We start from the raw sequence: 14431 nt of genomic DNA on the forward strand, positions 1-14431 counted from the left end.
GACTTTGGACAGAAGGCGTCCAGCACCACTAGTCAGTACCAGTCATCGAGCGCCACTGAAGGCAGCAGTCCGGTGAGGGAATTGTTGGCTGGGACAGCCGGTCTCTTGGAGGGCCTACAGAGAGCATATCATATGAAAATGATTTTACAGGGAGTGCAAGGACTAGGAGTGCCTCTATGAAATCTGATGTGAAGGTACGTTTTTATATACTGTAAAACACTTTAATTTCGCGGCAACTTAATTTCGCAAATCATCAATAAGCCACATTTTCGCTGCAATTTAACTAAAAGTTAATATTAACTTTTTATTTGCGAACTTTGATAAACACGTTTTGCAATGGGCGCGCCATCTTGATATATGTTGAGTCATTTTAGGCCGATCGATCCAGTTCTGATGAGGGTGGGTTAAGGGAACGCCAACAGGAAGGAATGGGCGTTGAGAGACCTCAGTCGAGGCTTGCTACAACTCAGACAGAAAATAGAGATTTAGATTAATGTTACTTGAGCAACATCAAAGCCGTAATATATGATCTTACGATATGAAATTGGTTCATTTGTTTCCAAATCTGATTTTGTGGCATTTTTGTAATGTTTACACATGTTCCAACTTACGAGCGTACACCTAAATGGAAGCAGCCAAATTTGTTGTCAACAGAGTAGTTTTGACATATCATAATTCATGCTCTAACCCTAACCGCCTAAGGGCTTTTTGGCTGACGGAAGGGAAAGAAGGAAAGAATAAAGAGAGAAAAGAAGGAAAGAAGTTGTTTGGGTGGGATTCGAACCCGAGACCCCTCGCATGCCAAGCACTCGGTCGGCGACACTTTGCCACAGGTCTTGGGCTTCGCTGGTCAGCGAAACCGTGCCTATATATCACTTAGGGCGATTGCGTCATCACACCATGTGGGATGCATGCACGAACAGCACATATATCAAGTAGTATTTTGTAGCATTCAGGAGCGTTAGGGTTAAGGAAGCCTATACTGAGTTTCTATGGTGGTAACCTAACCCTAACCGCCTAAGGGCTTTTTGCGACGGGAAGGAAAGAATAAAGAGAGAAAGAAATAAGTTGTTTGCTCTGGGTGGGATTTGAACCCGAGACCCTTGCATGCCAAGCACGGGATCGGCGACACTTTGCCATGGGTCTTGGGCTTCGCTGGCCAGCGAACCCATGCCTATATATCACTTAGGGCGATTATTGCGTCATCACACCACGTGGGATGCATGCACGAACAGCGCATATATCAAGTAGTATTGTGTAGCATTCAGGAGCGTTAGGGTTAAGTAGCCAAAATAACCAGTGGGGTTTATTTTACTTTACCTTGGTATTTTGGACAGTAACCTTTCCTGACAGTTATTATTACCAATGTCCTTTTGGTATTTTGAGTAAAGAATAACAAAATAAAAATTTGATGGACATTGTACATTACAGTTTTAATAATTTAATCTGAATAAATTAAAACAGTAACATTAAAAGATGAGAAATTTGCATGCAAACAACAGTTAATCTTGTAGTCCCTCATCTCTACATTGTACATAGGATTAGCCAGAAATTACTCCAGTATGTTTTTACAAGAACAAGAAGTCTGTGCCAGTCAATTTTTGAGGAAGTTGAATTTTGGAAACTGGCCAATCAGCTCATACTTGAGCACTTGCCAAGTGGGCTAGAAATGCCAAGGAGAAGTACCTCAATGGCTGTAAGAAAAAAACAGAACGACCAACTTCTTTGGGTCAAATTGGAATACTTTTACTGTTCTATGAATTAGTGTGGTAGTTAGTATAGAACTGCCCATTTTGAAGTCAAAGAACATTTTTTGGAGTCATAGGGTTTACTTAATTAAATCGAAAAAACTGCCTGTAATTGTAAAAATCACAAACATTAAAAATCACAAACATTCATACTCCTTATTAAATATTTGTCACAGCATAATATTAAGTAACCTGTTAAAAACAATTCTGACACAACTTTTTTGTGTGCAAGCTGTCTTCTTACTTATCATACAAGTTAATTTTGTGTGGTTTTTTACAAGAATTGGGCCAGAGCCAAAAATGGTCATCACTCAACCTAAAATTTAGAAATTGTCACAGGGGTGAATTTCTTCTCTGGATTAATAGACTACTAACCAAAGATTATGAATCAGCAAAAAAAAAAGTAAAATTTGCCCGTCAATTTCGGACTGCAAGCAATTATATACACATGTAGCGCCCTCTTGGTGTGGCGGGACGGAATTGCTAAATTTGATGTTACTACATATTTAAAAAAGATAGGATTTTTTTGTTTATGGTATTATAAAAGTCTTCTGTATAGACAATTTCAGCACTAAAAAAAATATCAGTGGACTTTGCAAAAATAAAGAAATAAATTAAAATATGTGTAAAATTCCGTCCCGCCACATTTTGAGGTGATTTTTTTACGTTCCGGAAGGGACGAAAAAAAAAAAAACATTTTAGTCAAAACTTTCCAAAATATCAACTATTATGGTAATAAACATTTCTGAGTACACGAAAATTGAATTCATCAACTTTGCTAGACTCAGAGCCATTTTAACTTCTTCTTTTTCAGGCCTTTTTTGGTAGGATGCCAGCAATAAGGCTATTTTCAGGGTCTGTGGTGTAAAACATGGCCCTGCCACATTTTGAGATGATTTTTTTAAGTTCAGGAAGGGATGAACATTTTCTTTCTCAGTTTATATTTTGCAATAATTTTTCATTGGAAGTGAAAGAAAAGACAATTTTGTCAGTTTTAAAGTGAATCAATTGCTTTTTTCTTGATTTTGACATGGTGGACAAAATTCCGTCCCGCCACATTCCGTCCCGCCACAATGACATGATTTTTAAAAATTAATGAGCGTACTATAAAGAGGGGGTTGAATTTTATAATTCCTTCCATAACAAAAGAAGGATAGTTGAAGTTAATACCAATGTTAGAAACAAATGTTTTATCCCAGTACTTTTGATAAAAATTCAACAAATGTACTGTGTTCACAAATACATGAAGTTTATCATTCCGTCCCGCCACATCGATGAATTTGTGTTACCGTGGCAACATGTTGATTCTTTGGACTATTTTTCTTGCGTGTGAATGTAGTCTGTAACTTACTTGTTTATATTAAGAGCATGAATAATCCATAAAATAAACAGTCACAGAGCTACAATTTAAAAGGTCTATCAAAATTCTGTCCCGCCCAATTATCATTAGGGAGCACGGTGGCCTAGCGGAACGGGCAATCGAAAGGTTGCGGGTTCGAGCCCCGGCGACGCCATCGTGTTGTGTCCTTGAGTAAGGCACTTTATCTCGATTACTCCTCTCCACCCAGGTGTTTAAATAGGTACCGGCATTCTTAAATGCTGGGAAGGTAACAGACTCGCTGTAGAGGAGGTGTAGCGACCCCCTATAGCAACATTACATGGAGGAGTCTGGCCCAATCGCCAATGAAAGAGAGATGGGCACTCTGATCACTGTTTATACAGGATCGTCTCCTTTACCTATCATTTGTTTCTGCATGTTAAGTATTATCCTCATTATAGGGGTTAACTTGATAAAAAAAATCAACATCAAATTTGTTTTTTCTCAAGGTTCCACCCGTTTCCAATATTGGACGCAATGTGCCCCAAACCCAAACATATTATTCACCCGGAGCATTGTACCTGAAGATGGCAGCTGAGCTGAACCTACTGGAATCTTTGGAGGTATCCGTGAGGCAGCTGACGGACATGGAGAGGACCAGGGCTGTCTCGTTAGCACAACAAGAAAGCATGTCTCTGGCACGCATCCTGCAGATAGGAACTGCAGCTGCTGTCTTTAAGGTTAGTGATGTGTACAAATTTATTCAGCTTAAAATCGGATTGAAACTAAATAACAATATAACAATGGTAAAAAAAAAATCATAAAAGGCTTTGTGCTCCAGGAGCACTCAATCTGTAGTGCTCCAGGATCACTCTAACTTAAATATTCTGTGCGCATGGTGCTCCTGGAGCACCATAACTTAAGTGCTCCAGGAGCACTGTGGGTTGACGAGTTATGTACTGGATCAGTTGGAGATAACTTGTATTAATGAACCCTATCAATAAAAGTTGACCTACCTCCCCTTTTAAAAATTCCTTTAAAAAAGGAATAGGGCGCCCAATGGGAGCTTTGCCGTGATGTGCTAAAATTGGGGGGGGGGGGCACTCCCACTTTGGAGATGATGCGTATGTAGGGAGGCCCCGCTTTTCACCATCGCTGTCAACCAAAGACCCCATTACCAGCACGTGCTCTGTCGCACAAAGACCAGGCTATTAAGACCTCCTTTTTCACCATCGCTGGCACCAAAAGACCCCATTACCAGCACATACTATGTCGCCCAAACACCCCATAGTTTTCCTTTTAGATCTGTCACCCAAAGACCTAGACCCTAATATTTCCATCTGAACAGCAACGAGTCGTGTATCAATGATTTTTGAGGCTTCTTTTGGAGTTGGCTCTCACCCAAAGACCCCATTAAAATATTCTCAACCAATTCCCCCCTAATTTAGATCCAAACGGTCCCTCTTTCACCCAATGACCCCATATTTTGTACACTAATTTTGCTCAAAAAAAAAAAAAAAAATCACGCTCTCAGGCTTGCAATGACCATATATTTTTTTATATTTTGCTATCACCGTATGCCCCTTACTGGCCAGCCCTACACCTATATCCATTTCATATTGAAGTTCCACCCCGGGGCTGAAATGTAACCGTTTGGATACAGTTTTTTTTCTTTAAATTTTAAAAACAATCATGTAACATTAGCATAGTAAGCAAAGAAAGATTAGGAAAAGTAAAGAATTTTTATTGCAGTGAGAAAAGATGTGAACTCGTACTGCATGGGACGAAAGAGGGTTGGTTTCAAATAAAAAGGAATAAAGATCTTACCATTTCAGGTACTATCTTTAGGGAAATCATGTTGTGGGGGTTGTTGGAGCAGAATTATTTTATTTAAAATATAGGTTTGTTAAGGATTGTTTTCCAAGTGGACATAGTATGATAATTATAAGCTATTATAACTGTCGGTTGTAATACCTGACAATATTGCATTCCTGGTTATTGATTTAACGGAAAGTCGCCGCGGATATCAGGTTTTAAGAGCATTTGAACTTGTTTAACATGCTTTAAAAGCGACACAAAAGTCACGGTGTATTGGGTGTTTTTATTAACCCAATAATTTTGTATTTCAAACAAAAATGACAAGCCTATACAGGATTTTAATGATTTTGGTATTAGGCAACTGTTTTAAATAACACGCGTGGCTCTTCACCTGGATCATAGGTCTACTTGGGAGGGCAAGCTAGCGCAGCGGTAGTTCCCTCGCTTTGCACCACTGAGGGCCCGGGTTCAAGCCCCGACGTGTCCGACGGCCTCATGTACACTCAGTCTATCCCGACTCCATGCTCGCCCGCTCAGGCGTACTCCGGGATCTCCGGTTTCCTCCTGTATCTCAAAAATAGGTGATTAGTTGTTTGGTTATCAAAAACTTCCTTCACCCAATGGAATTTGGGGAGCTGCACAGATAATTAGTGGATGTTACAATCTAAATGCGGATAGGTGTGCGCCGTTTGGCAGCAACTGGCCTAGTTGATGCGACGTGATTGTGATGATTCACCATTGCAGCGAAATTACAGCGCTTTGAATCCTCTAAGATCTGGAGATCTTTTTTTTTTTTTTTTTTTACTCTGCGATCGTAATAGCGCCATCTCTCTATCAGGTTCTAAGAGGCGTAAACTGGGTCAAAGGTCTAGGTTTATTTGGTGTTTTTATCAGTCCATTAATTTTGTATTTCAAACAAAGCTAATTACGCACAAGATTTCATCCCATGCATATTTGTAAACAATAATAAAAACAAATCCAAGCAAATTGTGATTTTATTTCTAAGCTGGGCATGCGGCTGCGTTGCCATAGTCCTCAGAACCGTCGGCATTCTCTTGTGTGCTTTCTCTCTTGCCACGGCCATTCCACCATTAGTCCACATTATCAATCCATTCTGTTTTCCTTCGACCCTACCTGGCTTTTCCTTCTACTTCTCCTTCTATCGTTATCTGAACAATGCTATCTGGACGCCGCTTCAATGACCATACAGGGATATCTTTCTTTTCTTCAGCTGACTGAGCAGACCTTGTTTCTCTGTGATGCCCACTTTCTGACGGATCCATGCATTGGTTTTCCTATCTTTCCAACTGACCTGAAGCATTCTGCGCCATACCCACAGCTCAAACGACTCTATCTTCTTGATATCACGTTGTTTTAGGGTCCAACTTTCTGCACCATACAGGGCTATACTCCAGACAAGGGATATCACCAGTTGTTTCTTCAGCTTCAGGCTGATCGCTTTAGCCTTCCATAATCCTATTAATTGGCTGGTGGCATCTCTGGCAATTGCTAGTCGAGCATTGATCTCCGGTGTAGAGTCTCCATCACACCCTACCATTGAGCCAAGGTATTTGAACCTTTCAACCTGCTTGATTGGCTTTCCATCCTTTGCTACCATGGGTCATAACATGGGTTTTGGCTGCGTTAATATGGAGACCAAAGGTGTGACTGCACCTCTCCAACTCGACTGCTTGCTTCTCAAGTTCTGCCTTGCGAAGTAAATCTAGCAAGAATGAAATTAGACGCTTTTCACAAAGTCATGCCAATAAAGTGCCCCAGCCGTAGCTGGCGCCCTAAAAAAGCCACCCATTTACAATACATATCTCTTATTTCATATTATCACCTTTCTCACCAGGCTCGCCAAGAGGTGGAAGATGCCAACAAGCAACTCCAGGAGGTCAAGCAATGTGCTGCTGTTATGGCCAACAAGGCAGAGAGGGTGCTAGTGGAGGTACACAAAGAAATAGGCGGAATCTAACACGGAGACAGCACGGCGGTTACTGGAGTCTCAGGCTGAGGCTGCCGGGTGACAACAGAGGCTGCCAGGGTGACAACAGGCTGCTAGACAGTTAGCTGAGGTAAGATATCACTCGGCATGCTAGGAGCCAAAATGATCTCATTTTCTATGCAAAGTTCATTAACCGCCATTCAATAAGTATAGCTCAAAAGTTGACCTCAAGTTGTGGAATATGAGTTTTTGTACCCAATCATGCCAATACACTCAAAGGTCATTCTATGCATGTAGAAGTTTATTGGTCAGATGATTATGTTTGAGATCATAGTGTGTAGACTATTTTCCCAGACGTCGCCGGTCAATCAATATTGGGTCCAGCGTTCCAGCCATACCACACTGGCGCATGTGATCACTGTTGCACTGTGCATAGTGGAAGCGCAAGATACACATTGAGTTGTCATGCCATAAAAGTAAACAAGCGTGACAAATATGCAACAGATGGATTTTCAAATAGCATGCAGTTTGGATATTTTGAGCTCAATTAATCCTTTTATTTTCACAATAGGCTCGAGTAGCAGCTGGTCAACAACCAGCACCAATCCCAATTGCAATCTTTGACGCCGGCAAGATGGCTACAGATACGGCTTCAGCAGCGGCATCTGCAGCAGCCAGTTGCAGCAGGAATGTAACAGCAAAGACAGCATCAACTGGAGATGTTACAGGAGATGAGGAACGCAGCATTGCTGCAGCCTATAGGAGCATCTACCAGGTGAGTCACATACCCCAACCCCATAGGCTGCTCTAATATGACAAAACAGCGTAACTTAAAAATTTGAGGTTTTGCGTTTAATGTATTTCTGGGTATATCGGAGGTGCTCTTTTGGTTGCCAAGAGTCTCTGCTAACAAATTCATACCGTTTCAAAGGTAGATTGATGTATTTTGGCCTAATTTTGCCATTTTGAACAATTTAATGTGCCAAAACAAGTTACGGGCTGCACTCGGAGAATATTTGTGCAACAACTGTATGTATGAGTTATGTGACTCTGCTATATCATAGAGTATTAAAAATGTATACAGAATAACATATAAATTTCAAATCCACCAAAAGTAAGTAGATATAATAATGCTGTTCTGCCAAATTTGAAAAATAGCACGCACAGTTGGATTTATTTGGCAAAATAATGTAACTTTACTAAATCACTTGTATCTAGATGGTGGTTATACTATAGCTTCATATCAATAACTTGCATTTAAGAAATGTCTTGAGTTATGTTGTTTTGCCATATGAAGGCAGCAGAGTCTCAAAAAGTATTTTGAAAATTTGTGAAAATCATGGAAATGTCATGCAATTGAGATTTGAAAATTTCAGAACATGGTAAAGTCATGAAGTTCCCGAAATAAAATGGAAAATTTTACAATTCTTTTTCAAACATGAAGTGAAAATGCAAAGTTTGAATAAAATGCTTCCAAGAGAGAGGAGGCAAAATTCTAAATTTTTTTTTTTCTTCCATTCCAGAAACTTTGGAGTTGGTGACCTACCAATCACAGGCAGCCGTTCTGTTAGCAGTCACGGCGTCTACTCATCAAACTTCTCATCACCAAGCAAAACCACATCAAGAGTTCCATCATACACTGAAGATTTCACAGACAGCGCAACTCAGCCGAGGACCCGATCTCCAAAATCGGCTTCCTCCAGTAGCTTGTCTTCAAAGAGTGTCGCAACCGCCATCGAAGAATCCCAAGAATCTATTCCATCGAAACAACTTCCTGCATCCGTACTCCATCAAAACGGCCAGTGATTTATCCGTCAGTTCTGCGCTAGGGTTGAGGACCAGGCGCAGGCTAAGAAGGTTGCCAATGAGACGACTTGGAAGAAGACGGAAGCGACTCTTGCCAAGGGCAAGGCTGCCAAGACGAAGAAACACAGGCGATTTGTTTCTAACAGCTTTTCTGATTGGTTCTAGGAATACTAATATAAATACTAATAATATCAATGATAATAATATTGTGCAATGAATTATGATGGTGATATCTAACATTATTAGTAGACACATTTATCATGCAGTGCAGATGATATTATGTTTTTTACTTAATCTTTGACGAGCTCATACTCATGCGATGTTGGAAAGTCAGAGCTATTAACTTGCGTACAATACAAATTTCATCCATAAATTTCCACTCAGCAGATTGCCACAGCAACCAATCAGAGATAAGTGTGTTTCACAAAATAAATAATGATGAACAGCTGTAATGTGAAATGGAGTGGGAAGTCATGATTGTCGTCACAAGTGTGATAACAATCTATGTAGATGAGGTAGTTTATGATAGGATGTGTACAGGTGGAGTACATAAGGCAATAAAGATACACATTATTATAATTTCATAACACTAGTCATCTATACACTCATTCTTGTCACACGACAAAATTCGACAAAGTCATGTAAACGTAATTTTGTTTTTCAGCCGACCTCCGTCCAGAAACAATCCTGAAATGTTGAAAACTTGGGGTCGGCGCACTCATGCCAGTAGCAATTGCGAATAGGGTGCAACTCTACTAGTCTTATTACAAGACTGCCCTACCCCAACCCTAACCCTAAACTCCGTGAACGAGGACTGGACTCAAGTCTAGCAAGTTGCACCCTATTCGGTAATTGTACCCCAGTTTATCCTAAAGTATATGTGAGTGGACGCGGCGAATCAGCCGTAAACTCAGTAAATTGTATTCTGAGTTAAAGTGTAAATTGTATGTGAAGGTCGTATTCATAGGTGTATCAATTCGTTGCGACAAGTATCTTATCAAACGCTGTTTAAATCAATCAATAATACTACTGCTGAAGAGGATAATAAGCTTCTACCTATTTCTATAGAATAGTTCTTGTCTTTGTTTGCTTTGGCTAAATCCTGTTCAAGTGGTAGATAACAAAGCATTGTATTTTGTCCAGGTATGTATAATCAACAATGAACAATGAGAGGATATTTCTGAACCTCGTTGACTTGGGGATGATTTGAAATGACCGCCAATTATGACTGTTGGATATTTATTACCAGAAATGTAGAAAAAGAGACACATGAAGAACCGATAAAATATACAATTTTGTCGAAGGAACAGAATTCAACAAATCATAATCCCGCTTTTGGATATCGTTTGAAGTCAAATGATATACCATTTTAAAGCTTATGGTATATATTGTCTAAACACGAAATAAAACAAAATTGACCGGGGGCGACTTTATGGCTGAGTCGCCGCGTCCAGTCACATATACTCTGTGTCTTTTGTAGCCAACCAACCCTGTGGCTAAGAGGCTAGGAAATACTTAAAGTAATTCCTAATAAAAAAAATATACCCTCCTTTCATATCAAACAATTCCAAGAAGTTGACAGTTCTGTTAAATCAAGGGTAAGATCGATCGTAAGTCTTCATGAAACTTTATGATTTTAAATAGGCCTATAGGATAGTGTTAGTGTAAATGTTTGTTAGGGAAACAAAAATCTACCAAGTTCACTATCTACTGCTAATATCACTATGAGTGTGTGAGATACAGGAAACAAGACAATGCATTGAATATAATTGGAAGCATCAACATCTCATCGCTTGGAAGACATGCATGCTCAACTTGTCTAGCATAAAAATATCAATAATTTGTTGTCAACAATACAGTATTAAACCTACATTACGCTATGTACTCTAGGGATCTGTATACACAAAAAACTTGTAAATGTATCAAGGACTGCCTTTTGAAGAGAGTGATCTCTCTCATACTGCGTTCCTTAAATCTGACTTAGAAAATGCTAGTTTCATGAACACAGAATGGCAGTCCTTGATGTAGAAATTAATTTGTTTTGTACTTGATGATATTGCTAATGCCAAGTTTGACAAAATAATAACTCTGTTGGTAAAAATGCCATGTTTTTAATGTATTTTGAAATTTTTTGTGGTTTTTGTGACTACTTTCCTTGCACTATATCACACACACACACACCACTTTCACCTATACAATACAGTATTTAGAGCATTACTTTATTAGATACAATGGCTAGTAAAGTTTAACTGCAATGTATAAACACTTGATCACTTTTAATGGTGTCCAAGGACCCTGAAAATCCATCACAATATGTGGAAGCAGCAACCCATTATTTATTCATATAATATTGACCATTTGGGTCAAAGACCTCAAGTGACCCCTACACCTTTGTTTCCAATGGACATTTTATTGTGAAATTTCATTGTACAAAGAATACATTAAAATAAATTCTACATAGCTCCCACATGAAAAGTATTTAATTATCTTTGTAATCACTCAAAAAGCATTTTGTGTGAATTTTACATCCCAACTAGGTGCTATATAATTTTTATGAGCCTTTTTATTTTACATGTAAAGTCTATGGGGTGACGATTAGAAATGGACGGCAAAATTGAAAAAACCCTCACTTTGGGTCATTTTAGACACTAAAATGCCCATAAAAAAATAGCACTTACTTGGATGTAAAATTCACACACAATGCTACCTGAGTGAGTACAAACATAATTAAATACATTTCATTCGGGGGCTATAGCAAAAAAAAAAAATGTCCTATACCTTTTGTGGTTATGGAACAAAGGTGCCTAGAGGACCTTTGACCCCACATCTGTTGGGGTCATCTGTGTGCCACTACACCAGCATCATTGTGTGCAACTCCTTGAAAATCCCTCAAAGTATTTGGAACTGTAACAAGGCTCTTGACTTGACCACCAAACCAAGGTATTGGAAATTTCACCATCTTTGCCTTTGTTTCCTGCTTTTCACAGTCAAAATCAAGCTGAAGTAATTTATTAGAGGCAAATTTTCAATGAAAAAACATACTTTAGTATTGGGTAAGCTTATAAATATACATGGGAATGACAAACTTTGGTTAGCTGACCTCTGGTTTGTACTTACTACACTTGAAGATCTTTGTTGCAAAACCCCTTACATCCACTTCTGACTTTTTGAGAAAAACAGCTTTTTTCAATTGTGCAAGTATGGCTTGTTCGATTTGATTCAATTTGGGTTCGGATAAAGTGTTGATGAATAGAAACTAAAAGAATAGGTTTGGTACAATTTTCAAGCTTTCCTATCTATTTTATAATTTCTTTAATATTGCCCCTTTTGTAGATGTAAGGGCTTTTGCAACAAAATAAATTTACCCCTTTTCTAGAAACCACCTTTGCAATCAAATTTGTGACCATTATTTTGTTTGCACTACTTTATCAATCTCTGATGTTGAACATTTACAGGGCATCCAGGTGTAGGGAAAGCAACATTAATCCACAAGTGAAGAGCTCTGTTTCAAAACCCCTTACATCCACTTTTGGTGGAAATTGAGTTATTGATATGACATTATAGTGTGGGTAAAAATATACATTTTTGGTGGTTGTTTGACCTTTGTACCACCTTCCCTTCGTACCACCTTCCCTTCAATCTTCGGGAAATTCCAGAAATTCTATGACTGATATGATTTTGGTGATGTGCATTGACGAAATTCAATGCATTAATTTTTCCCACAATGCTTGACCCAAGTCCTGCATTGTTGTTCTGGTGAAAAATTTAATGGTTTGTACATTGATTCTTGTCACGGTAGTTTCCACTACAACAAAATCATATTCAGTCAGGGCATTTTGTGATTCACAGTCACATCCCCACTTTTAGAAAGTTGAATTTTGTTTTCCTATACCTGCAGGGGTGCCCAACAAGGTGCTACATCAGAGACTGATGTGGTTTCCAATGTAACATGATGCCAGGAATATATCCGGGCACGACTTAGAGGGTTTTACGCACAGATCATGTAACATTTTGCCTGTGCATGCAAAATTGTGTGATATTCAGCCCATGATCAAGGAAAAATTGAATTGACCTCTTGTTTTGAGAGCAGCAGCTGATGACCACGAACCATGATTTGTATGTCACTGACCTGCAGCTCTCTGACGATAGAGGGTATAACAGATTCTTAAATATTTTGATAACTTATTATTTACTGAATTCTTCTTTTTGTCTCTGTTAAGCTTTCATATTAGATATGGAAATATTTTTAAAACAAGAACATCCTTTCCAAATTTGAGATGGGGTTAAGTAAACCATGCATATGATTGAAATGGTCTGTAAATGTATGGCAAAACAACTTCGACAAATAATGAGACAAGCTGAAAATAATATATTTTTTTTTTTTTTTTAATGTTTAATTAACAAACAAGAACATCTTAGAAATAAAACAACATATTATTTAGGGATTCAATCTATGTTTCACCATTGTTCATCACCGTTTAAAAATGATGGATCATGCAGGATGCATCGTCTGCATGGTTTACATGGCAAGCCGAGAAGCTGCCCTTGCGAAGTAAACCACGCAGACGCGCCGGACTCAAGTTGTTAGACGGTGATGAACAACGGTGAAACATTTTGAGCAAATTGAGTTTTTGTATGCTTATGATTATGTTTCAGGTTATCTTTTATTCCCACCAAAAATTAATGGTAAATCTTACTCATCTACGTAGTTATTGAAATTTTGATTTGGACGAATCGCGCATAAGTACGATAAATGAACTCGGCAGAGAGACAAATCGTATATACTTAGTTGATCTATAGTATTGTATAGCGGAAATCCCAAATTTTCTATATTAAATGTCCTATACTAATATATTTGGTCCCTTCTATCCGGTGATACCAAAATAAGTCCAAACATTCCCCACATGATACTGCTGTGGTTTAATAATGTGAGTGCTCGTCCTTAAAATTGGAAAATCATACGTAAAATATAGGCTAATATTGTTATTTTTGCTTAATTGCTTTAAAATCCTTGAGTTTTTGCTAAATATTACAGGGATGACTATTTATAACTTATATAGCAATTTAAGTCTACATGGCCTTAGGAAAACCAGTAATTTCTACACAAAAGGCCCAAATCAAGAATGTGTGCTATAGTTTACACGAAAGCGTGTTTGACCTCTCTCTGCACAGTGGTAGAAACATTTTGGATACAGCATTAAGCCGAATAGCTGTTAAAACACGTTTTGAGGTATATATCGATTATTTCAGAACATACAAGTATTGCCAATCATTCGTGTACATTCTATAATATACATTTCAAATGAGTGCTCACGAATGTTCTAAATGTTTATAAGGACCAATGGAATGGTACCAAGATTTTCAAACGCCGTTTACTCAGAACAACTCTGCCTAGACTTCTCCATAGTCCATTTGCCCATTGTGCATACTCTTGATTTAATTAATTTGTGCACAATTGATAGATTTTCACATCTGATCTTTTTAGCCACCGTACTCCCTCTGTTTGTTGGCTTTCCAAGTGGACTACTGACTTTCGATTGCCGTTAACAAGTTTAACGCGGTTGTCTATGGATGAGATTGTCAGATTACTGGCCTACTAAAATTGGCCATGATGTAATGCATCTTTAAATGGATCTGGCTTGTGATTGGTCGCCCAGATCTCGTTATGGTTTAAATCCTCCGGGCGCGTGCCGTAAGCTTTGATAACTACATTGTACACAACTATGCGGCTCTTTGTGTACTAGGAGCATGAGCGCGTTTATGCGTACAGGCTTTTGTGTTTTGCGGTTAAAT

The 14431-nt window shown here is 38.7% G+C and overlaps 2 protein-coding genes across 3 annotated transcripts in view; both read left to right on the forward strand.

Annotated features, from left to right (window-relative positions):
* Window positions 1–14431, forward strand: part of LOC140142344 (uncharacterized) — a 209518-nt gene that overhangs the window by 167232 nt on the left and 27855 nt on the right. The window lies entirely within an intron of this gene.
* On the forward strand, window positions 5–8968 carry LOC140141800 (centrosome-associated protein 350-like). Of its 2 annotated transcripts, XM_072163662.1 has the most exons (5): window positions 5–194; window positions 3576–3806; window positions 6740–6962; window positions 7404–7607; window positions 8356–8968. In XM_072163662.1, exons 1-3 carry the CDS (start codon window positions 177–179, stop codon window positions 6860–6862), a joined length of 372 nt encoding a protein of 123 aa, XP_072019763.1. In that variant the 5' UTR covers window positions 5–176; the 3' UTR covers window positions 6863–6962; window positions 7404–7607; window positions 8356–8968. The 2 variants fall into 2 exon arrangements, with proteins under 2 accessions (XP_072019763.1, XP_072019764.1); XM_072163663.1 differs by lacking the exon at window positions 3576–3806.

Source organism: Amphiura filiformis, chromosome 20 (assembly GCF_039555335.1).
Source record: "Amphiura filiformis chromosome 20, Afil_fr2py, whole genome shotgun sequence".
NCBI lineage: Eukaryota > Metazoa > Echinodermata > Ophiuroidea > Amphilepidida > Amphiuridae > Amphiura > Amphiura filiformis.

Coding starts and splice junctions, on each gene's coding strand:
- LOC140141800 (XM_072163662.1), top strand. Junction 3,807..6,739: donor CTGCAGCTGCTGTCTTTAAG/GTTAGTGATGTG, acceptor CTTTCTCACCAG/GCTCGCCAAGAGGTGGAAGA.